This window comes from Passer domesticus, chromosome 5, assembly GCF_036417665.1.
Source record: "Passer domesticus isolate bPasDom1 chromosome 5, bPasDom1.hap1, whole genome shotgun sequence".
Classification (NCBI taxonomy): Eukaryota; Metazoa; Chordata; class Aves; order Passeriformes; family Passeridae; genus Passer; species Passer domesticus.
This window is the reverse complement of record NC_087478.1, coordinates 69,970,265-69,996,701: the sequence shown is the minus strand read 5'-3', so window position 1 is coordinate 69,996,701 and position 26,437 is coordinate 69,970,265. Positions and strand designations below refer to the sequence as shown.

General features: G+C 40.3%; 1 protein-coding gene across 8 annotated transcripts in view; it reads right to left on the bottom strand.

Annotated features, from left to right (window-relative positions):
* Positions 1 to 26,437, bottom strand: part of DGKI (diacylglycerol kinase iota) — a 201,466-nt gene that overhangs the window by 5,696 nt on the left and 169,333 nt on the right. For all 8 annotated transcript variants that reach the window (XM_064420908.1, XM_064420900.1, XM_064420902.1 and 5 more), the window contains 4 exons: positions 24,442 to 24,467; positions 9,916 to 9,953; positions 8,246 to 8,366; positions 779 to 815 (listed from right to left, as the gene is read on the bottom strand). In XM_064420908.1, the coding sequence (XP_064276978.1) occupies positions 779 to 815; positions 8,246 to 8,366; positions 9,916 to 9,953; positions 24,442 to 24,467 (222 nt within the window). The remainder of the gene's footprint in view (positions 1 to 778; positions 816 to 8,245; positions 8,367 to 9,915; positions 9,954 to 24,441; positions 24,468 to 26,437) is intronic.

The window sequence follows — 26,437 nt, the reverse complement described above, 5'->3', positions numbered from 1 at the left end:
AGCAGTCCATCTAGTCCCTGTCACCTCTGGACTTCACTCATGCACCTTGTGCAAAAGGTGTTCTCTGTTAGCAGAGGAGGGCACTGTGGGATGAAAAATGGTAGGCTTGATCCCTATGAAAAAGACTGGTTTTATTTCATAGGTATTACACATATTTTCCAGGATTATTCATGCTTCCCTTACATACTTTTGTGAAACTTTGATTATACAAGGTGTAAAAAAATTGGGAATTGGAAAGGAAAGTAATTTTTTTGGGTTGGGTTGGGTTTGTTTTTTTGGGTTTTTTTTTTATAAAAAAGGAGGTGATTGATGTTTAACTACTTGATGGAAACCTTCAACTGCACAAGTCCTGACCATTTGGGAGAGCTAAGGCAGAGCACCCTGGACGAATCAAGAAGGGACTGAAAAAAAAGGTGTAGAGCAAGAAAAGTAATTTCCTGACTTTTGGAATTTACTCTTCAGGTTGGTCCCTTAGTAGCTGGAGGCCAGAAACATCAAAACACAAGGCAGGGCTTCTATACCTCTAGAAAGATCAAGGAAGCATGGGAAGCAATAGGAAGAAAGTCCTCTGTAAATCCATTCAATGTTTGTTTTAGGCAAGAAAGCCATATATGAGGTGGTTGGTGTGTGGTTTTTAGGGGGCCTTCTGTTTGTTTGGTTAGTTTTGAAGAGTTGTGCCATTTTACCAGCTTTTTCCTTTTTAACAGTTTGCACTTGAAAACCAAGAGTCTGCTAGTTTAACACATATAACGTGGAGGGCAGAGTAGGTTGTACTTACGTTTCACTGTCTGTCATGTCCAGTAATTCAGATGGACCTGCAAAAGACAGTCGGGTATGTCATAAGGTATTTGTCTGCATGCCTAAAAAAATATGTCTTCCAGGAGAAGATTCCCAGTAAAAATATATAAGAGAAGCCAAGTGAAAGCTCAACCTGCAAAATATGTCAAACTTCAATGTAATATTTGCTTGTGTAAGCCCTTGCACTAATAAAATTCTGAATGCACAGTCACTGCTGGAGTGTCAGCAACAGGGAGTAGCAGCCTCTAAATTACACTGAGAATGAATATTCATGGGGTTTATTTTCTCACTCTTCACCTTGCTCAATTAAGTGGTTCACATAAGTACAGTACATTGAAAATGCTGATATACTGGAAATCCTGATATACTGCAAGTTAAAATCTATTGTTGGCATTAGAAGGAAAATGTCATTAGGAAGTTGAAATTAGCCAAATTCCATCCTGAATGACATCCCTGTGCTACTCCATTTAATAGTGTTATACAAAATGTAGATCAGGGTGGAATATTCCCAGCGGTCTTTATATTGATATGCAAATCCTGTGCTCTACTGGTTAGCAATGATCAGGAAAGTAAGATTAAGAAAAACAGAAAAGATTTTTGTTAAGTAGGAAGAAAAATAATACATTTATTTTAATGTCCTTTTGTCCTTGATATTCACTACAGGCAGATATTTGTAGAGGCAAATTCCATTGCTGAATTACAGTAATATGGAAAGGCTAGGATCTGGATATCACTTGAAAAAAAACTTTTCCTTTGCAGTCTGTCATAGTATTCTTCTCTCCACTGCTCTGGAGTGTAGTGTTAGATGGTATAGGGCAGTTAGCAAGGGGAACAGGGAAACTTTACAAAACTTTTCCTTCCTGCGCATGAGTATTTCTCTCCAGCACGCTGTGACTTTGAAATTCAAGAGTCCTCAAGAGCTTACAGCAAATCTCACCTGAAAGTGAGGAATTTCACACTACTTGCTTACAAAGGCCTACACACAACCTTTTAGTCTGAGTGTGTGTCAAAATTGATCAGAGCAGCCTGTCTTTACCTAACTGCTTTTACAATGTACACATGAAGTATCACTGGGGCTCCTGAGCTGCAGGCATCTCCTTCATTTCAGCTTTTGCCATCATGAGAAACAGTGGTGCTTAGTGTACAGGGCATTGTGTACCACTGCATACTTGCCATGACAGCTCTCCAAACTCAGTAACCACTGTCAATTATTTAATGCAGCCTGACCCTACCACCACACATCGTCATCTCCACACTTGGCAGTTGTGTGTTCACTCCTGCCTATCAAAAAGAAGAATCAGTCACTACCCCTGAGCTCCCAGGACCACGAAGAAGGATAAAGGGGGATAAGCAAAGCCTCTTGTTGAGAGGAAAAAAAGATAATGCCTGAGAAACTAAAAAGATAATTAAAGAAATACACATGAAGAAAATGAGTACTTTACATTTCCTAGGAGAAAATCATGTTCTCTCAAAAATAAAAGTAATTTCCCCTAGCTTCCTGCAATGCCACATCTCAGTGATAGGTAAGCAGGAATGGCTTGCAATGTGTTAGAGAAGACACTGCCACCTATTATTTCTGCTCATGGTTGGAGCAAGGAAGGTTGTATTGCCAAGGTGGAGCAGGGTGACAGGTCTGGCTTTATGGGACATAGAGGTACTTGCCCAGGTAAGCGGAAGAAGCTGTTAAAAGGTAAGTAAAGGCAGTAAAATAGAGAGTATTCAGAAGAATACGACCTGAGAGGGAGAAGAAAGTTGGGGCAGAGTGGGTCTGGAGAGAAGCCAAGGGTAATGGAAAACTGGTGTGAAGCAGGAAGAAATAGCAGGGCTAGGACAGAGGAGCTCAGTGCTGAGGACCCTGAGGGCAGTCTGTGATACAGACCTGAGGAGATGACAAGTACACCTTCCCTAAGTGCCAAGGGTGCTCTCCTGTCCCAAATTAATCATTTCATGGGAGAGCCCTGACTCCATCTGAGTTGTATGTAAGAGCCAGATACTGGGGTTAATAATTAGCTGCACGACATGGTACCGGGATACTTTAATTTCATTCTCTCTGGCCTGTCTCTGAAGCTGGAATGTCCCAACTCACAGCCCGAGTGGTGCCCTTTACTTCTTTATTTTATTTTCACTTGTGCTTCTCTTAAACCATCTCACGCCCTCCTCCTAATTCCCTTTCCCCTCTTTTTTGGACCTCATTTTTATATCAGTCTCCCTGGCGCTGCCAACCGACCATTCCAAATCCCCCTCTGCCCGGGGACAAAAGCTGCACAGATGTGGGAAGGGCTGGCACTGGGAAAGCTAACGGCACTGTCATCCTGACCCAGCGGGGAGGCGGCTGTTTCACTCTGGGACAAGAGGCAGAGAAAGAAAAGGGGACCAAGGCACGGAGAGAAAGAGGACAAAATAACCCAATAGAAATCCGGAAGGGAAATGCATGAGTGAGATTTCTATCAAGGAAAACAGCAGGGGGGGAAATAAAAACAAAAGATAGAAATGTGTGGAGAGGTGGAGGGAGGAAAAAAAAAGAGAGAGAAAGGGAAAAAGAGACTGGGGGGCTGAAGAATGGCAGGATGGGGACGGGGGACTGGGTGGGGGGAGATATTCACTTGAAAAGAGCTGAAAAGCATGACACACTGAGGGGAAGCCCAGCTGAGATCACTCTCTTTCCCCAACATCGCCCATAGACTGTCTGTGTAGAATTATTAACTTTTTTCCTTCTCTCCTTTTGCCCTTTTTCGCTCCACCAAAGCCCTTCTCCAGTTTCTCAGAAGGCAAAGCAGCCTGGGCTGGGTATGGGAGGAGGGAAGGCAAGGAGACTCAAAAGCAGCTGCTCCTTCACTAAGCTCACTACAATAAAAAAAAAAAACCAACACTTTAGGTGACCATATTTCAGAGGCATTTCCAAAATATACAGCTCTACACATTCTTGAAAGGCCTCTGAGCCCACAGCTTAGCCCTCTCCAATGGATGTGGTTACAGCTGCCCACAGGAGACCCACAGATGTTAACCCCTGCCAGTCCTGTGTCCTGTCAGTCCTTCATAGAACTGAGGAAGAAGGGTATTTACTCCAAGCAGTAATGTCAGACATTATCAACATTTCTGGATATTCATCTGTCAAAACCCTCTTTGTTAATAACCTGATTGGGGCTATTGTCTGGGGGACAAAACTGGATGTGGATCCTTACCTTCAAAGTAGGAGTATTTTTAAAATAACAGTAAACTGGAAATTCAGAACTATTTCTAATCTTTCCCCAACACCACACTTTTTTTTTTTTTTTTTTTTTTTTTTTTTTTACCTGATGGGAAAATTAACAGTGGTCTTTTCTGTGAGTGTCTTTTAGCTCAGAATTTCCACTGTAATATAGAGGCTAGACAGGTTATGGGAGCATTCCTTCCTACATGTCTGTCAGCCACGTTACCCTAAAATTTGGTATGCTTGAAATTAAAATAGGCTATGTTATACCTCGTGCCTTCCAGAAAAAACTAAACTGCTTTCTGCTCAGTCCCCTCACAAATGACCACTACCATAAAACATTCTGCAAATCTAGATATATTAACTAGTGTCATGCAAACTCACTTTCATTGTGTTGCTTTCTGATGACTACTCAAACTTTGTCCCTGACACACATCCCTGTCACAGGAATATTTGCTTTCCCAAAGCCATCCAAGGAACTTCTGAATCTGGTCAGGATGCAAATCCAGATTCACTGATGGCTCTTAGCTCTGGACTTTACAATGCTAAGATTAATGAAAGTGCCATTTTTTTTTTCTTTTAATCAGGGGATGCTTTCTAGTGAAGCAAGGACATTGAGGTTTGAGGACACAGAAATGTTAAGGATGGGATGCCCTACATACTGTCTGTTGCATCAGAAATTCCCACCACAACCTCCTAAGGCAACTGTAAACATCTTTCCTCTCTTCTGTTTAAAATCAAAATACCATAGATGAATTTTACAATTCTTGCTTGTCTTTTGAATATCTAGAGAAGACAAAGACAAGGCAAATGGAATTATTTGTATAGTGCTTATAAATTACAAACTTTTCACAGCTGCCAGATAAAGACTCCAATCCAAGTTTGATACCAAATACAGATTGTTTAGGAGAACCCTTTTCTAACAGAGGTTCTTAAGCCTTCCTTAATTCTGTTTGTGTTAAGCAAGTAGACAGTTAACTCTTCTCTAATGTACATGCATTAGGATGCAATGCAGTTGCTGACTGCAGCATTAAAAAGCTGTGATTGTGATACCTACTGAGTTTGGCCCACAGTTTCTAGCTAAGCATTTCTTACCTCAGCTACAGACAAGTTCTTAAAGCTGATCCTTCTACTAAAACCGAAAGACTCCTGATTTAGGTGGCCAGTCTTGAATGTGTGATAGATTTGTGTCTCTATGTATCTGCCCTTCCTGCACAGGGGATAGAGACAAACTGTTTTACTGAAGCAGCAGCCAGCACAACTCTTTCTGCAGCAGCAAGCAGCTGTTGTCCTGACACCTACTACATTGGTGCTTCAGCTGCTATTCCTGGCTTGTGCTGGGCCACTGCAAATTATCTGGAGGCACCTCACAGCAGTCCCCCTGTGTGACTCATCCCTGCTATTTCTAATTTAAGATAGGTTATTTTCTTCCCCTTAACATCTGAAATCATTCTGATCGTGATCACAGAATAACCTTCCATATAAATGTGCCCTGCATGTTTGCAGAATAGGCCATCTTCACAAAGGACAGCTTTAGCACCACTACAGCATTTTCCTTCCTTTGTAATTCTAATTCTGTGTGTGCCACTCCTGTATTGCATTGGATTCATCCCACTGTTTCTCAAACTAGAAAGTTAAAGTTCCTGGAGAAGTGGGTTTGGTCTTCTTTTTTTGCTGTTGTTTTTTAGAGATATTCAGAAGATTTTTCCCTGTGTGTTTAATAATAGATTCTCTTTGCTGCGTGCTTGAAGGTATTACAGTGGAACTCCTACTATCATTCACTATCCTCAGCCGTGCATTGGGAAGCAGACAAAATCCAGAGGAAGTGTGACTGGGCAGAGGTAATTGCCAGAACAGAAGTAAGACTCATTTTTATGAAATTTTTATGGGTGGATATTGGCAGAAATAAGAAGCTCCACGCAGGGAAACCCTTAGATATTAGTAGCATTGGATCAGGTCATGTACAGTAATCAATGCTGAGAAGATGCCAAATGCCAGAGAATGCAAAGAAAAACAAGGGCATTATGATGATGATGATTCAGCAAGAGAGCTCATTTGTGGCTGATAAGTGCCCAGAGTAGAAATGAGTTTCATTAATTGCTTGGTGGCAGAAGAGAGGAGGCCTCTATTAGATTGTGCATTGTCCCAGGCACTCCCTGATCCCCAGAGAATGTTAAACAAACAATGTGTTTGGAGAAGCCCAGAGGACATTTGTCTGGAAAGCTGCAAAAGCTTCCTGCCATTCTTGGGGATAAAGAAGAGAGAGAACTGAGCTGACATTTGCTCAACCTTCTGATTTGTCTTTGTTTAACAGTCTGTAATCCCTTACATTTCTCTATTTACTTCAAAAATTCCCATGGATTCCCTGCTTACAATCTTATTAGTTTAAATTACCTCACTTTAAATGTTCACCAAAAGAACAGTAACTAGGTCAGACTGTCACTAAGTCAAAGTATATGTGTCCAATAAAAATCCTAGAGAGGCATCAATGAATTGACAGAGGTCATGTGCAGTGTGAGAAGAGACCAGGGGCAGTAAGGAAATAAAGCAAAATTATGCCTGTCTACAGAATTCAGTGGCACATGTGTGCACTGTGACTAATGCGACAATCCAGAGCAGGTAAATAGAAGGTAGAGTTACCACTGGTAAGGTTTGCTGGAACTGGTGAGAAAGCCAGTCATTATTTGGATATAAGGCCAACTGCACTGCCTTATCCATTTGTAGGTATCTATACATAAAGGAGTAAACGAACAATTCAGGCCCTCTCAGATTTTTTGGACATGGTTTGGTTGCCCACATTCAGATATTTTGTGCTGTTTGATATACCATGGGGCAAGCCTTGGGATGCACTTGGAATGATGGAGATGCTTGCTTGGGCTTTGGCTGTCAGTGCAGGTCAGGCCTCCTCTGGGTCTTGTGTGCTATCTTGTAGACCCAAGCAAATGTCCTGGATATCCAAGGGCAAATGACATTAGACATTTATGTTTATCAAAATGAATAAAGTACACACGTTGCCTGAATCACTTTCTGGGCTCCAATGACTACCGTGACTATGATGTCCTTTGAGTCATGCTAGAAGCCTGCTGCTATTAAGGATGCCCTCCTCACTTCCATCTGCCACCAAAAGTGCCTCTGTCACACCAGAGCAAATGAACTAAGTTACAGATTGCTGCTGACAGTACAGGAATTGGACCTATAGAATACCTGACACCCATATGTTAATACCTAACTTAGGGGTCAAGGTTGAAGAGATGCATTGTTGCTTCTTCCTTTGTTAGGAGTTGTGCTTTTTTCTTCTTTCAGTACAATTTGTGCAATGCCTTGGAGCAACAGCTAACACTTATTCTAATTACCAGGAGCAGTCTCTGTGTTCACACTAACACTGCTGTTGAAATAATGTATCTGATTTTGACATCCAGAAGCCAAATTAGCCACTGATATTTTGAAGTGGGGTCAGAGAAGAGAAGACTAGATAACTTTTCCTACAGTGAAGGAGGCTGATAACTCTGACTTCAGCTCTGTGTGCAGAGCAGTAACTATTTTACTGTGCCACTCTCCAGCAGTGAGGGAACAAGGTTGCAGCGGTTCAACAGGCAGAAGCTCCTAAATGTGACTGCCTCAGACACAAAAAAAATGCGGCATAGCCTGTAATCTACTGACAAAGATAAGAAGCATGAAAAGGAAAAAGGGGCAATAGCATGATCACAGTCCATAAATACAAAATGAAGATCATAGGTTTTTGCTGTTGGGTGGTCTTGAATCTAACAGACATAATATTCCAAGGCTGGAATGGAAGCTAGATGAATTTGTCTGGAAGTAAGGAAGCAGATTCCTGATCAGCATGTTACTAAATGCTGAAATAATAACAATGGTTATATGGGCTCTTTGTCACTGTAAATGTTTTAATAGAGATTAGATGCTTTCTACAACATACACTGTAATTGAAAAACAGTTCAGAGGATCCCTGTGCCAGAGGTTTTAACTAAAGCTTCACACTGCCTCTTCACAGCCCCCCAGCTGATGCAAACGTGAAAACACCACTCTCCTCAAAAGCCATTCTAATTCTTCTTTTCACACTTTGCCTGGAGCCATCACTCTCATTGCTACTCCATTCTCAGCCTCCCACATGCTACAGGTGGACATTTCACTGAGGGACACCACAGATGAGTGAGCCCACCTCCAGCAGCCAGGTGTGGTTTTGCCTGAGTGACACTTGGCTGAGGTACAGCTCCCCGTGGATCTGCCCCAGGGACTCACCATGCTCCAGGATGTATTTCACTATCTCGCCATTCCCAGTCTTGGCTGCGTGGTGCAATAAGGAGCAGTGATCAGGTCCTTGGATTAACAAATTGGCTCCTTTTTTACAACATTCTATGAACTGGAAAGGAAAAAAAAAAAAGAGAGAAAAAAACCCCATACAGAATTATAAGATGGGAGGAGTAAAAAACCAAACATGTCAGTAAATTCTTTACTGGTTCTCATTGTAAATCAGTACCAAATAGAATAAAATAAAATAAAAGATTAATTTAAAGCCAGCTTTTAGGCCCTGATATAAAACATCTGAAACCAGAAGTATTGACAGTTATATGGGTTAAAGAGAACAGTCTGTATTTGCTAAACAATGAGACATTGCTACTCTACTGGTGATGATTTATTGTTTGCTAGGAATGCTTGCAAACCACATCTGGCAACGCTGTTGGGATATATTAAAGTATATGTACTTGATAGAAAATTCTGGCTTCTTTGCTGAAGAATCAAATTTTTCCTCAGCACAGGAGTCAAATATTTTCTGACTATATCAGAAAACTCCAACTCAAAATTCCACATGGAGATGAGGTGACTGTCATGGACCTCCCTTGTCACATTGTCCCCTGTTCAGGGCTGGCCAAGGAGGAAGAAATACATGGGATAAGAACAAGAGGGAAACAGCAACCAGGCAGGTCTTAGAAATGCTGCAAATTTTGGGGGAGGGAGGGTGGGATTTGCAGTGCAGATCACTGCAGAAAAAGGAGAGAATTGCTATGGTGAGGACTCATTTGTGATACAGTACATCTGAAGAAGGACAAGGAGTTTCCCCATCAAAGCCAGCTCAGGCAAAATATGTTCAAGAAGTGTATAAGAGACAATATTTTTATGACTGCTTGAAGGACTGCTCCCTAGATGCTGCAGCCAAAAGAGCTGAGGCAGTGGTATAGAAGGGAGGCAAAATACCTGCAGGCAAAAAGTTGGCCTAACAGCACTGTCATTTTTACAAATGGCTCCAAGCTGGCTTCTCACAGATAAAATTGCAATCATTAATCACAGTCCTCAACCAAATTCAAGAGCATGTTTTCAGATCCTGACTTGGCTACTGAGACAGGCAGCTTGAATAGCTGTCTGATGCAGGACTGCAGTCATTGGCACAAAAAAATTTGCGTGAGTAGTTTTACCTCCCAAACTTACTATACCAAGGCACTACATGTTTTGAGACATCCATCAGATGATAAAACAACCAGCTGAGGTTTGTTCTATCTGATCTGGTGATTGCCTAGGTAGACTTTGAGCGAGCTAGTGCTTGGTATCTTGGCCACCAACCTCCCTGGTGGAAAATATGCTTTCCTGTGCAAGTCTGTTTCAGAATTACCCTGCTGTTCAACACTGCCAATACAGTAATTTCCCTGTTAGTAACTGGCACATTACTCTGTACAGTGGGCTCTGAATCCTGGGCAAAAAGGCTCTGGCTAACACCAAATCCTATTCACGCAAATTTCACACCTCACCTGAATGATGTGTTCCCCTGGTGTTCAGGGTTTCCTGGAAAGGCTGTAAAATGGCACTTTCCAGAAGTCCCCACAGCAGCCTATTTATGATTTGAGCAGAGGTGTAATAAAATGTACAGTATATCTGACCAGCAAAAAACTGTGTGTAAGTGGACACTCTGTACCTACCTTCAGTACATCACCAGATATGACTGCCTGTAAAAGTGCTGCAAAAGACAAAAAGAAAACTGATGTCAGGCAGAAAGCATTATGCATACAGCTTCATAGCTGAGGACATAGCTCACAACACATGCAAGTTAAGACTGACATCCCTCAGTCCACTTGCATTCTCATGTACTACCAAAAGCAGGGCAAACCCTGTGCTGACATGTATTGAAAAGACAGAAGATAACCCATGGTGATGAAAGCTCTATCATCACCAAGCCATCATTTCCAATGCTCTCCTGGAACTGCAGGCTTCTGTCTGAATTTTTCGCTTGAGACACTTTTGAGACCTTTCAACAGTGTCCACAAGATGAACAAGGTCAAGTCTTCAGTACCTGATCCATCACTGAAAATACCAGTGCTATCTGAACAGAGAACCTGAAACTGTCTACAGACAAACCTGTCAGACTTTGTCATACTGATGGTGGAGTGGTTAGTCAGTCTCCAGTACACCGAGAATCCCAAATTGTAGATGACTGAGTGACAAGAGAGAAATTTCTTAACAATTACTTGTATTACATATACATTTTGAGACGCCAGAGGGGAGCAAGTCCCCTGGGTTTGGCAGGCAGGGTCAAAGACAGAGCAAGAGCCAGTCCTCACCTTACCAGCCTTTGTATTTTAAACAGACATGGAAGCAAAAAGAGAAAAAGTGGACAAGGGCTCACAACAAGGCAGGACAGAGCTGGAAACAGCTGGGAGTTTCTCACTACCCACTAGTGTTTGTCCTAAGCCTGTTAAAAAATAGAAGTAAGGCAAAAGCCAGGGGCCCTCTATTGCCCAAAGAAGCTGTTACAAACCTATTGCTACGTGGCTGAGTGCTTTTCTCCTCCTTCTCCCTATCATGATGTATATTGTAAAAAAAAAAAATATTAATAATTTTTCTGAGAAAGCACTTATGTGGTTTGCATCTTCAAAAGCACTAAACATCTGCCTCAACTCACACTTTTTCAAGAGTGTCTAAGACCATTTCTATCTTTGTGTCTAGGCAGTGCAATCAAATTAAGCATTTGCCCAAGTGCCATCCTTGATAAAGATGCCAAAAATTCCTACAGGAGTAAGTAGGACCAAGTGGGGAAAGACAACCGCAGTATAACCCTGCCTCTGAAAAATAACACAGAGGAAACTGCATGGTGGGAATTCCATGATGAGCTTGCTACGCCTTCAGAAATGACAAGGCATCCAAGCTAAACACTACAGAAGAGGAAGGATTTTCAAAGGCAACTCAACAAATGTCCTTTTCTTTGGAAACACCTGGGGCTACTATGTGGCTTTCTGGTCTCAGTAATACCTCATTTCCCACAGCAGTGGGAAAAGCAAAACCCCAGTCCAGCTAAACTCTGCCTTGAGGAAGCAGTAATTCTTGCAACTTTAGATTTGGGGCAGTTTTTCAGTGACCATGAGTTAAACCAAATCCTAAAAATCCCCCCGAAATCTATGAGAGTGAGTACACACAGATTTTAGGAATGGAAGAAGGCAAACACCAGCAGGTAAGAGCTAGAAAATTCTACTTTTTTTTTTTTCAGTAGTTTACATCCTTCTTTTTTTTCCCCAATAGTTCTAACAATTTCTCAGCCCAAATCAATAGCAGAGCAGAATTTAATTCATGCAATTTGCTTTATCAATTTCCCTCTCTTTTTTTTTGGTCAATCTGGTCTTACTGACACCAATATTCTTTAGGCTATGGCAGCCTGAACTTGCAGTAGCTAAAGAATAAATATTTTGCACATCTCGTATGTGAAAATCAAATGAACTGGTGACATGAGTTTTTCATTGCCTTCAACATCCAATTTTTTAAGACATGGCTTCCCTAAGTCACTTTCCTAAGAGGCAGTGATACATTTGCTTATGCAAGCCATGCTGAAGATTATAGTTCAAAAAAAAAAAAAAAACAGAGAGAGCTATGATTCTATGAAAAGCCTGACAAGATGTGAAAAGTCTTCTACGCTGAAAATCCATAATCAGAAGTGGTCTGGTGATAAGGCTATTAGGATAAAGCAGCTCTAAAACAAATTCAGCATAATTAGACCAATCTTTTCATCTCTTTCCTAAGCCTCAAATCCAGCAAAGCATTTAGGCAAGTGCTTAGCTTTGAGCTAATTACATTCTTTTCACGCCAAGTCTACCTGCACTCTTAAAATTAAGTGCTTTGCTACAGTAGAACCTATTGGATAAATGAATACATTACAGATCAACAAAACCAGCTGGCATAACAAGAGATTACACACCAGTAAAATAATTCAGAGCTGTATGCCCCAACAGTAGAAGATTTAGAAGCCACTGAGCTAGAAATGGAGAAAGGTTCTTTAGAATCAGGAGCATGTTTACATAAATTTATGAATACTGCTTAGCACACTAACCCCATAAACCCAAATGGGACTGCTGGGCATATTGAGGAGGAGAGTGAAGATGGCAAAAATCACCTGGTTGGTGAATCAAGCAAGCAGATGGCATTGACAAGAGAGCAGACTTATAAGTTGGAGAAAAATGCTGTTAACATGCAAAGCCAGGCTAGCTTAAAATTAGAAGCGTTGAAGTGAGAATTGTTTTATTTCTTCTAAGCAACACTGCACCACTCATGTAATACATAAAATGAACTATGCCACTGTTTTATCATATATAATATACCTTTAGGTCTTAAAGATGTCTCAAAAATCACTTGATTTAATTAATATTTTAATCAAGTAATTGTTTTCTCAATTTCTCCCAAGAAAAGTATTTATCATTACTAATAAAAATGTTTTATTACCTTTTATATTTATTTAGCAAGTAGCTTTATTGCTGATGTGACAGCTTGGGAAAACTGGCAAGTTGGGTGCTCTGTTCATATATTAAGTAAGCACTCAGTCCCCAGGCTGCCTCCTCAGCAAAGCTCTAACTACCCAGCTTAGAAAAGAACCTTCATTAAAAAAAAAAAACCAACCAAAACCAAAACAAACAAACAAAAAAAACCCACAAAAAACAAACAAAAAACCCAAAAAAAACCAAAAAACCCCCAAAAAACAAACAACAACAACAACAACAAACCACCACACCCCAAAAAACACAAAGCCCAAACAAACAAAGAAAAAAGCCCACCATGCCCAGGCCTGCCAGCAAACACAAAAAAATGACAAGCAAAACAAACATCAGAAAACCATCCACACCGTGAAACAAACCTCCTCACACACATGCAATTCTCCACCTCATTTATAAATTATTATTGAGCATATACAGGTGCAAAATGCACCAACAGAAAAAAAGTCATGTTGAAAAGGCTGCTAATTGAATTGTGGTAATACTGCAAGCTAATAGAGATTGGATAAACAAGTACAAGTACACTCTCTTGCTGAAAACAATACTTTTCCTAGGGCATATATCACTCATCTAATTTCTATGTTGGTGTCTGCTGCTTCCATTGGAAACAGCTATTCTTATTTCATATTCTAAAAATCTGTGTTAATGTCACTGAGTTACAACAAACATTTTTTGTTTCCCAGACAAAATTAACTTCTGAAATAACAATTGCTCTCTGGCTCTGCATGTGAAGCCAGCACCATTAAAACAATGCTGCAAAGTGAGTCATTAAACTGGGCACCAGAGAAAGAAGGAATGAAGTATTCATACTCCATAACTTCAGAGGCTGCAAGATGCTTGAGAGGTCTCACAGGGTTGCTTGGATGGTCAGAAAAGAAAATAACTCTCCATAGAAAAGAACCTAGTTTGCCCTGCAACAGTTCACATTGTGCTCCACAGGCTAAAGAAGCTCTAGAGAAAATTACCTCCACCTTGCAGCCCCTAAATTAAGAGTCAGGACAGAGAGGAGATCCTTCAGAATGGCATGACTCCAGGGGACATGTCTGATCACCTCCAGGAATGACAACAAAACAAGGGAAAAATGAGAGGTCTTCTTTTAGGGTTTTCTAAGGTGTGATATTGCTAGAACCAGGCAATACTCATGGTCTTAGAAATTTCAGTTCCTCGTATACCATCAGCTGCAGAATGAGAGTGTCTCATAAATGTAAGGGTTAAGGCCATGACTGCAGCACATCAGAAGAATACAGCAGGAGAGAGGCAGAAGTTATCACCATCACATTGCTCACTTCAAAAGCCATGAAAATTTTCAGAAGCATCACAAGCAAGGAAAAGCTTCAAACAACTACCCCTTCCTGTGCGCCCTGCAGAAAAATTTCCTCCTAATGCCAAAGCTGCTGATCAGCTTAACACCAAGGACAGATGCAGGGTTACTATCACACCAGAAACTTTGCTGCTAAAACACCTTCAGAAGGAACATGAAGACAAAAGTTCTTACAAAAACTTGTAAGTAACATCTCAGGATCACAAGGTTCTTTGCTTAAAGTAGGTTGACATGGAAGATATTAAGTTAGTTGAATAAGCATTAACAAGACAGTAAAAGGAGATGGTCTGCACTGAAAAGTATCTCAGAGAACAGGGTGGTTCTACAGCCTGCCACCATTAGTAGTACAGCAGTAATGTGTCTTTTCACTTGATAAAAGTTATTCATAAACCAGAAATGTCCTCCAGATTTTATTAGTCAGACTGCACACCTGATCTGACTCTCAATGCCATATTTGAACCCACTACTTCTGTACCAACTAAGCCACAAGGAATGCTGATAAAATGTACAGCAACTTCGAAGTTTTCAACACTTACAAGCAATTCTTTAGTGAAGATCTAAACATTTTCAATGAAGGGAGCAGAATTATTTAAAACTATGTTATGAAGTATAAGTACCACATCAAGGAGTTTTCATATTCATAATTAAAATGCAGGCAATTATAGATCTATGAATAAAATGCAGTGTGAGAGCAGAATATTATTTGCAATGAAGCATCCTACAATGAGTTAAAAAATACCAGGGTATCTAATCAGAGTATGACAATATTTAAGCAGAATTCAGATACAATAACTCAAGACCTGGTTGGAGGAGGGTGCTTTGAACAAAGTGGTTTGGTGGATGGCATCCCTGCTCATGGCAGGGGAGCTGGAACTAGGTGTTCTTTAAGGTTTCTTCTAATCCAAGCCACTCTATGATTCTATGATCTGAAGCAGAATTAGGGCTCATAAAACCTTTAGCTTTTTCAAAAGACACAGTAAGACAGTTTATAATCTGAAGTGATCAGCTCCTTGCAGAAACGTCATTTAAGAGGCAATGCCTGCATCTGTCCAGCCCTTTCTAAGACACATCTAATGTACTGATTCAGCATTTGGAATTGATACGCCATCAGCATTTCAGTGCTGAATGCTTCTTACTGGTCGGAGGAAGCTAATAAAAAATATAAGAGCTTTGGTGTGGAGTGCCCAGAATCTGAGTGTCAGTGTTCACCACCTTCTCCTGCTAGAGTGCTCAGGGGAACTCTTAAGGAATACTTTATAAAATACTGCCTCATTCAAACCTTGCAGAGCTGATAATGGAGAAGAAACAATAGGAGAAGTTGATGTCATCAGATTTTTGTGAGTTATTAAACTTGGACTATCATTAGCTTCCAGAACATTTCCAACCCTTTATTGCTGTTTTAGTCTTTGTGTAATTCATAGAGTCAGAAATTTCAAGTAATTACTGCTTTACATATTGAGAAGTTAAAAGCTGACCCTGATAAGAAAAGTACTTTTACACAGTTGGAGTCTTCTGAGCTGTTAAATATCAGCATTACAGAAAAGATAACAAAATAAGCCCTTGGGGTTTATTTTTCACCAGTTTTACAGAAATCAATAAGTTCTATTTCAATCACTCCAAAAGCTAGGCCCTCAAAAGACTGGAGCCCATTCAGAAATGCACTCTTTTCTCCGTAAACAACAATTTGTTTATAAAAGGTTTGTGACAAACTGACAGCAATATAACTTACCCAGAAATGTACAGAACGGATTTTTTTCTACTCTAGCCATGATCTTCAGCCTTGACCTGCAGATGAAAGGTGTGGGGAGTACCACAGAGAATTTCTTTGTGGATTTACTTCCCTTCTGAGAGTACTGTGAGAAACAGGCACCTAAGATACAGAGCAGTGAATTCATTTGGTATTTCTGAAGGGCCTGACAGTCCCATAGAACAATTTTAGGGATCCACGAAGAGAAGTTGCAAATCTCTGAACTTGAGCTTTTACAAAAACTTTACCTCTTTCCAACATTTTATCTGCTTTTAAAGTTACAGAAAGAAATACAAATCACCTACAAAATACACATGCCAAACGGTCTACATAGCTGAGAAATTAAATTACAAAACTAATAATGCTTTGTTGGAATGACTGTGAGCTCACAGGTCTTTGATCTACAGACAATCTCAAGTCTCAGCAAAGCTGATGATGATTAAACATTTCCTTTGAAGATAAGCTGAGTGAAAGGAGCAATTAAATTTTTCTTCATGTATTTTATGCACCTGCAAGTAGTGGAAGTGAAAACTGAAAACCATGAAAAAATTAAACAGAAGGTAAACCTTGCAGGTTAAGGGGTTTTCTAGATGCTGGCCAAAAAAAAAATAATCCAGAAATAAATGGTAAAACCACTTCTTCTCTATTCACTGAAATATATTCACCTAGACATATTCATTGATATATATTCAGTATGTGTCACTTCTTCTAATATTCATTGAATTCACTAAATATAGTGAATATATTCACTGAATATAGTGAATATATTCACTGAAATATTCACTCATTCCATTCACAGGGAAGGGAAAAACGTTCCTGAACTTGCTTAAGGAGCCTAAAGACTGCAGAAGAAGCATGATGGAAATATGACAGCAAAAAATAGATGCAGTTTAAAGGTTTCCTGCCTAAATCATAATATCCCTTGTGCTGAATAAAACAAAGACTCACCGATTTTTAATTTTTTTTTTCCAAAGTATATCTGTTAGTTTCCACTTTCTTAAAGAAACGGGTGTTAAACAAGGGTTCTCCACAGGTTTTCAGATTCAGAAAGGTCTTGGGCTTCTTATGGAACCTAAAGGCAATGCCACCAGTCTAGGCAAGTCAAAAGAGTCTGCTGTGAGGCACTATTTCCATGAAAGACAACAAAATAAATAGACTGAGAGCTCAAAATACTCCCAAGAGACCAAGAAAACTGAGAGTGCAGCAACCTACTGCAACCAAGAGCTCAGCAGCACATCAGCTGAGCAGCAGCCAGGCACACACACCTGTTCAGCATCCTTCATACCTCACACAGTACCTTCAGCTATTTCGTCTGGACAGGAAAACCTCCATAAGCAAATGTCCTCTTGTGGTTTGAGAGAGACACTTTTGAAGTCTGCTGGCCCTCTGGATCAGTCATGCCTCAACGACATCTATTTCTAGGATTGGACAAAGAGGTAGAAAACCCTTCAAAATATTTGAGAGCTGTCCTTTAGTTACAAAAGCACTGCATCCCATGCAGATTTAGAGAACTGACACAGTCTTGATTGCACCTGTTTGCCTAATTTAACTAAATTTAACATGTAAAAAAATCAATCATTACTCAGGTGGCTAAAAATATGCATTATGAGCGTTTACCTTTTAAGAATTTACAATTTCAAACAACAGCACCAAAATACTGGAAAGAGAGAAGGGGAAGGGAAGGCAAAAATAGCCACACATGCTTGCTAAAGGGAAAGAAAGGCTAAATTCTCACTTACACAGAAGTCCCTTCATACAACTCTGGAAGGATAAAGAGGCTTTCAAGCAGATGTAAATTACACTCAAGCTGCCTTTAAAGCCCCATTTTCACTCAGACTATTTTAAAGCTACTTTGATGCCAATTAGAGTCCAACCTGAATTGTTTATGTGGCACTAGTGCAGAGCTGAGAGTGCAGTTAATAGTTAGGAGTGAAAGTATTCATACCCTAATGTTGAACTTTTGCTGCAAGATCATTTAACTCAGACTTACAAAAGGAAAAGGTAAAAAAAGTACTTCCTTTGTAAATAGTTCATAGCCCCAAAGAACAGTCACAGATAAACTAAGCACCATCTGGCTCACGTCATCACTTTTTTGCCTTCCTTTTCCTTTCCACCATTTTTATTTTTAAACCAAGACAACAATTTATGTCATTCTCAGGAGTGATGCAGTGGAAGAAAATGTCTGTGATGAAGTGAAAACACGGCAGGGAAGTCTTTGGCTGACTAATGCAGTAATTTTGTCAATAGAGTGGCACTACCCTGGCAGAAAGAGAATTCTAGGTAAAATAATTAAGCGGTGGTTTATTTTTAATTTGAAAATAAATAGGACAGCAAAAAGGAAGCATTGTAGGCCACACTGTTCCTCCTCTCTGGCTTTGTGGACCATTCCCATCACAGACACTCTTAGCACACTCCTTTCAGGATTTTGCCACTGCAGCCCTGGCTGCAGTGCCTTTTCCTGGCAATATCTAAGCAACACTTCCTCATAAAGCTAGGGCTTCACAGGAGGACTACATCATCCAAAATTCAGTTCAAGAATTTTTTTCTATCCAAGTTCTTCAGTGGGTGAAGTGATTGCCACTCTTACCTGACCATGAGCAACCTCCATCAGAAAAGAAAAAACAGCAGCAAAGTAGTTTGCGAGGTTACCCAGAGCTTCTGCTTGAAAACCAGCACTCTGATTCACACAACATATTCCTTGTTCATACTTCCTCCAGAGGAAAGGATAATGGCAGTGGACATCGTGAAACAAATATTTTTTTCTGTTTTCATCTATTACTTATCCAGATGTCCACATCTGCCAGACATCTCCCTCTCAGATGCCTGCTGGCCCCTCAGACTGCCTGGATATGATGAGAGGGTGGATGTAGGCACCTTTTAAAGGTTTCATCCAGAAAGGACCTCCCTCAGCCCTAGACCTGTGCTTTCACAGGGTGCTTTCTCTTGACAGGGGGACCCTGCGTCTGCATCAATACCAGCCTCTGCTGAACTGAGAAGCAAATGTACCAACACAGAGCAGATCCTCAAGGCATCATTGGCTCAGCCACAGACACTTTCAAAACACTGTCCAGGAGGGCTTTCTTCCCAAAGTGGTTAATTAATCAAAATAAACACCTGCAGTCAGGAGCCTCCCTCCAGCCCCTCCCATACTCTCTTTAATTTACACAGAGAAAGCATTCCAAGACATCTCAGTTTGTTGCTGGGTAAACAGTAGCATCACCATGAAGAATACAGCATCTCCTCTCTCTCTTTTGAAGGCCTCTGATGTACAGAATAGCCATTTGGTTTTTTATCTTTATTTTTTTTAACTCTACCAGCACTGAGATGTTTGGATTCATCAGCAGCACCCTGTTCATCCTTTTCATCAGTATGGCAGACTGCTTCAAAACTCTAGAGAACATCCCTTTTCAGAGTGTGACTCTCAAGATTAGTGGAGAGTGGCTCCAGAAAGAAGAAAGGAGACCAAGAGAGTGAAGTCTGCATTCCCACAGGCCACCATGGGCAACAGGAAATCCCATCTATTAGAGGTTCCAGGAAGCGTTATTCCTTCTTGTGCTATTTTCTGGGACTCCTGCAACCATCTTCCTCCTTGCCTGTGTTTAGATTTCCTCTCTTTAATGGAGCTGAAGCAAATGCCAGAGTGGACAGGGCATTCCAAGGCAGGAACAGAACTGCATAACAAAGCATTTTCCTGTGTGGGATGGAGCCACCACTGCCTTCCATGCACACACTTGATCAGTTCTTTCCTTATAACTCAGATAGCAGCTCTCTCTATTCAGAGGGATCTCCAGAGACAGAATTACACCTCCCACCTAAAACTTCCAGTTTGAGCCCATGCCAAGCAATCCCTGTGGAAATTTTTTTCTAATAGAGACTAATTTAGAAGTCACCATTATAAACTCACTTTACTTCTAATGCACTCCTGGCTCAACAAAAATCCCTCCTAGGTGTAGGATATCCAGGCTAGATGACTCCAAGTCATGGAGTGACTCCATGGCATGGAACCAGCATCTGGCAGAATCTGAAAGACCTTTGAGTGTTGCTATTTGTCTTTTCAAGCAGAAGCCCCATCCTTTATCTTAATCTCTTGTATAATATTATTACTTTGTAATAACTAACTGTCTTCAAAATTGCTCCACTGAATGTATTTCCCTCTTGTCTTAATTTCTCATTCGTCCCCTATTTCCTCATGAATTTTGAATCTATTACATACAAAATGCCCAAAACCACAAACCCTAAATCACGGAAATTATGCTGATGCAGCAAAACCACATCTGCTGGAAGCAAACTAGGCAGAAAGCCCAATCTCATTGGTTTTTAGAGAAATGAGTAGGAGAGCAGTGGCATAAATATTTGAAACCTTTTGTCTCCCAATCAGAATACAACTCAGGTGTGTAAGGATTAAGCGCTGGTTGACTGCTACTTGAGGTGCATTAGTATAGCTACTTAAAACTGAATAATTCCATCAAAGGCAAGGTTCCTCTGTTTGAAGTCAGACACAAGATTATTGAGCAGCATCAGCTCCAAGTTGCCATGACATGGATATCACACCAATGTCCCTACACCGTTAATAGAAACACTCAAGAATTTGCTGGGACTTTTTTTTCAGAATACTTGGAATGGAAATAAGGTCATTTCCTTTAAGGTCATTTCCTTCAATTGCTCATGTGATGATGAAGAATCAACTCAAACATACAAGGTAAGAAAGGAATAGTAGAAAGGACCTAACTTTGGCCAGATGAAACCACAAATATGAATTTTTAATACAGATTTCTGCAGGGTGGCTGTAAATAGGAGTGGGCAAGGCATGATCCAGTGTGCACACAAAATACAGTGCAGCTCTGACAGGTGCTGGGTGAATGAAGGGTTTGGTAAACCTCAACTATTCACCTAACCATAACCAGACAACAAGTGTGCATTGGATAACCAGACAATGACTATGTAGGGGCAGCACGATGTATTAGAAGTCTGCATTCCCATCACACAATGCATGCAATAACCTCCAACAGTGTCAGACCTTGTGTGCATATCACCAGGACTTTTTATACAGCAAAAATGTAGCAGGTGATACCCTTCACTAAAAGATGACTTGTCTGGCCCTCCATCATGACATCTACCAGGTCTTCATGGGTCTGACACTTGCCCATTGTTGAGCCTCATCTAACCCCAAAACGCAAAGAAAACTACTGTCTTCCAAGGCTACAGGGCATGGAGCTGCAACAAGGAGTACCTGACTGGACAGGTCCTTCTTCAGAGTCATCAATCCCCTATCTAAACTGGTATGCTTTAAGATTTACTTGATTTGTATTATTTTGTCAATCAGAACGTTTGAGGATTAGGGGTTTTGTCTACTCCTTTTGTTTATTAAAAAAAATAAGGAAAAAAAAAACCTGATGGATTTCACTCTTTAGCTATCTATTTCCTAGCTACCTGTACCAAGAACAAAGACACAACCTTAAGAGGCATTGGGTATTTTTTCTTTTGAAATTTGGGATCTTCTAGAAGTGCTCTTTCCCTTTCTGTGCCAATTAAAATGGGCCTGTTTTGTAACTGATAAAGGTGCCTCTTACACTTGTCCACAACAAGGAGCATTGTGTGCAGTTACATTTGTTCAATAGATGCCCAGTCCCAGACAGATGGTGCTTTATCTTCACCCTCTTGTCAAGACAGCATAATGCATTGTCCTGTCAGGGATTAATGGAAGTGCCACTCACATTAGAGGCTAATTCTGGTACAAGTCTGTTAGAACACTACAGATGCTACAGCTACAGTTTCCCACTGTGATTGTACCAGCCTATCCACACTGGAGCAGAAGCAGGACATCCAGAAACCAAGGTGAGGAGCACAATGTAAAAATATACACAAAACGCAACCTTGTGGTCAATGGGAATGAGTAATTTAAAAAGCAAGAAGAGGATGATAATAAAAATTCCACAGAGAAACAGTAGAAGAAAAAGTGACAACTGAATATTAAAGCAGACAAAACAAAGATCGAGAAACAAGAGGGAGGTTAAACCAAAAGATCCAACACAACAGAGAAAGAGCCTTTTCTCAGTAATGATCAACATATCACATCATCAGAAAATCAGCACTAGAATGGTGTCCATAATAGGGAAGAACAGCTGCAATACAGGGCAGAATGTAGGTACAGTGAAGGTACATTATCTTCCCTCACTATGTAGCCCAAAGCATTATTGCCTTATTAAAAAAAAAAAAAAAAAAAAGAAAAAAGAAAAAAAAAGTAAATATTTAACTTATTGAATAGGTACACAGTTGAGTACTGATTATTAATGAACATATAAGTCTCAAAACTGATTTCAAGATACATACTCCAAGAACAATATGCCAGGAGACATCTGCATAAACACTATAAAAGACAGGCAATTTAGAGATAAGTTTTTGGAGCTCTCATGGACCCTCTTTTTTGTTTAGATAAGATATTTGAGATCTAAGGCTAATTTGAGATGCCTCCACACATGCAGTCTCAGTAGACTGAGAACCTTCTAGACTCTAAAGAGCTTATGCTGCAGCACTTTTATCCCATTTTCCTTTTTGTACTGTGCCCATTTACCATGGTCTGTAGGTGGCATAGTGGGATAGAGGAAATCCAAGTATTGGACCCTTCTTTCTGAAAAGTCACTGGAGAATGGGAAATCTTTTGTGCTTGAGAGAAGCTCCTACATATTTATAGGGATAACAAACCTAGTTAGAAACTCCATGGTCACAAAACTCCTAATAACTGGCACTATCATGTCACTAATTGGTCAAGGCCTTTCACTCTGTATTTCAGAAGAGGCTGCTTGTGAGATAAAGGAAAGAAAGGCAAGGAAGAAGAGGCTATTCAGAGATGTTGATCAAACCTGAAAAGCCAAACCACGGCAGCAGATGGTGGATGGCAAACAGGAAGGTTTTGTCAAAAACTTGAATAGAATAAAAATAGTGGATAGAAGAAAAGCATTCTGACAGCATCAAATACCAGCCTTTAAAGATACACAAGGAAATGCATATACACCGTCTGCAGCTCCACTAATAGATGAAGATGAAGCAATACAGTAAAAGCAAGGGAAATTAAATAGCAAGAACAGCTCATCACTAACAAGTTTATGCACTGAGAGACAGCTTGAATCCAGGTCCTGAAATAGTATATTAGACTATAGCGATTTCAAATCTCTTCTGAGAGTTGGAGACATGAGGTATACTGTTAACTTCTCACAATCCTGTACTGAATATTAGAAGCTGTGGTCATGGTAAAAAGCAGATGAACTATTAAACAGGAAAACTCCATCTGGTTCACAAAATCAGTGAGCTGTAAATCATAAAAATCTAATAGAGCATACCAGGAAATTAAGCCTGTATGCTTCTGTCAGTCTCATACTTTTATTTGTCACAGGATCTGCTGCTACCAGACACTAGGAATGGACTAGATGGGCCAGATATACCTTTGGTCTTGCATGTTTGTTCACTTTTATGGCTTTCTTTACAACTTTTGTTACTGAGAAAGGACTCACCAAGGAGATGGAAGAGAGTTTATTAATGACAATATGTTTGACGTCCATTATAGTGGACTGAAAACCTTGGCTGAGCCAAGGACAATGTAGGTTGATACCTAACTAGTCACTCCACACTCCAAGTGAACATAGTTCAGTGACACACTTCCAGGGTCAAACCTCCTTACACCTCCAATTGCAACAGTCCTTACTATTCCCATCGGACATTTCTTGAGTAATGCTTATGGTATTGGCCAGAAAACATTCTGATTGTGTGACTGCATACAAATTGGATGCCAGAAGAAAATAGATATTTCTTTTTTGGACCAAAAGAGTATTCCCAGTTCAGAGCCACACGATGAACTTTCTCTTCTCAGTCAGTCTCCCTTTTTTTGTTCCGCATTCCTTATGTTCCTCTGGCAGTGCAATTACCACCCCTTCACAGTATGTTTCTCGATTTCACTACCAGTGCAGCCATATATTGATATACTGTAGATGGACTTAAGTTTGCCACTTTATTAAGCAGCTGGTCATCACATAGTCCCTCTTTAGGCCATAGGGAAAGAACAGATCATTCAAGTCTCCCTCACAGCAAGCATATTGCCATAACCTGCAACTCCCGCTACTCAAGCCATGAGATTTTTCCGTGTAGAAGAGCCTAGCTGCCCTAAATTCCATACTGTCCTACTAAACTGACTTTACTGGTAACCCAAGATAATGCGTGTTTAAGCCTTTAAAACACAATGCGTTCTCCTCTCAGTGACAAAGATGCTGCCCAGTGAGAGTCACAAAAGATGTGCTTATCTTTACAAAAACATGTATTGTTCTTTAAGCCACACATTTTTCACAGGTGAAGCTCTATTCAGGTGGATGAATAAACTGCAAACTCTTGCAGTAGTTCAATTTGATTAAGCAAGATTCATTTTACAAATAATTCAACAACTTCTGTCAGTCCCAATTAAACTAACTAAATGATCAAGCACTTAATGTCTAGGGGTGAACAAAGTTTCATCAACATCAAAGTTTAATTTTTATAAAAAAACATCTTTCTCCACCACAACTGTGTTAAAACAGAGCTTACTCACTAGTCTTTGGTCTCATTTTTAATATGCTGTAAGTATCTATAAAACAGATCTTACCTTGATCTTCTGAAGAAACCGGTGACCTGGAATAAAACAACAAAATCCGATCAATCTTGGGTAAAAGGAAGGTCACAAATAAAGTTTAGTCTCATTCTGGTGAATAGGATATGGAGTAATTTAAAATTTTTGTTCTTTATTCCTTAGAAGAGAGGACTGAAAGGCATCTGACAAAAAAAAAAAAAAAAAAAAAAAAAAAAAAAAAAAAAAGTAGAACTGAACAGGTCATCTAGCAGCAGATTCTGCCTGCAGGCCAGAGTGACCATATGGAGCCATCTCTGGAGGGCTGCTGCAAAGACTGTCTGTAGAAACTTGGCAGAAACTCATCTGCTGCTGCCACTGCCAGGAGAAAACCTCACAACTAGGGGTAGTCAAGGAAATTACATCTTGGTAGGAGCTCACAGTCATTACAGTGGTCATTTTTTTGCCATAAATCAATGTAGTGGTTAGCATAAAACAGTAATCATAATTAATAACAACTCATGCCATCTTCACAAAAGTGACACAACAGATTAAAAAAAATGTCTGGACAGATGTAAGTACAGAAAAAAGCAACATACCAGCTGTAACACAAGAGTAATGGGATACCCTAACCAGTGGATTAGGACTCTGATAAAACCCCAAGAGAGAGAAGGGTTATGAAACACAAGTGACCTCTCAGCATCACTTCTAACCAAGAGAAGAACCTCAGTGAATTCCAGGGATTTGTGTCATAGTTCCCATCACAAAGGATCACACTCCTGGTGGTTTTGGTAACCACCCAGAACAAAAGAACCTGGAAGTACTGGCCCTCCATTTTTCCCTTTGCTGCAGTAACGTGGCTTAGCAAAACTGAGGCTAACCATGGAGCTGAATCTGGGATATAGCTTCATTACTCAGACCAGACTGACAGCACAGAGTCCAGAGGACTGGACCATTCCTCAGCACTTCCCCAGCACAGGTTTCAATTGCATACACAGGCTTCCCACCAAAGAGTTTGTTCCTGTAGAGAGTAGGGCAACCCATGTTTCCTTTCCAAGATATTTAATTTCACAACAATGTACAAAAATAACAAATTAGAAAAGATTTTTAAATGTTATTGTTGCCAGCAAAGAGATCAAAGACAACATAAGAAAGGCAGCCACAGAGGGGTGAAGGGAAAAGAAGAAACAAAGGGGAAAAGTGCACATGTATATTTAACTGAGTCAGCAGGGGCTGAGGGCTGGAGGGGGGAAAAGAAGTGAAGCAACCCTGGGTTAGAGGAATAAAGGAGCTGAGGAAGAAGCCATGATCTCATTTCATAACAAGGGTTTGAAAATGAAGGTTGAGGGATTATAGAACATCAGAGGCAGATATGCAAATATGTAGATACAAACAGGAAAAATTGAAAGAAAAGAAGGAAGCTTTCCTGCCACAGTATGTAAAATTTTGCTATAAAATAGAGAGAGATTTGCAAATAAAGAGAGGAAAGAGTTACAGCACAGCTGAAGCAATGGTCACTGTGAAAGGAAAAAAATTTGATTGCTTAATTAGGATTCTGGCTGCACAAGAAGCCAATGTGTCTGTATGGATCAGAATTAATTAATCCTCTACTCCCATTAAAGGCTCTGATTGCTGCTGAACATCCTAAGCATGTATCCTGCTCTGCTGCCAGCCAGGCCATCTCTGCCCACACCCTTCAGCCATGTGTGTGGAATACAGCAGGAATGCAGGTAACCAAAAGGCTCCACTAGAGCTGTCCTGCTTTGACCAGTTAGTTACAGACTTTTCCCCTCAACTCCTAGCAGAATCCCTTCTGAAGATCAAAACCCACTGCATTTTCTACAAGGTTAAACAAATCAGAATGGGTCATATAAAGAGGTGAAAGTGTTTTAGATACTTTAAAATATTTTTACACGCAAGAGTCATGCAAGGTTCCTTGGCTCACATGTTGACTCTCCTTCCATTACTAGTGCAGTATTCCACTGCATCAGCAGAATTTAGTTCTTTGTTTTGTTCCTTAATTGCCCAGTTTCAT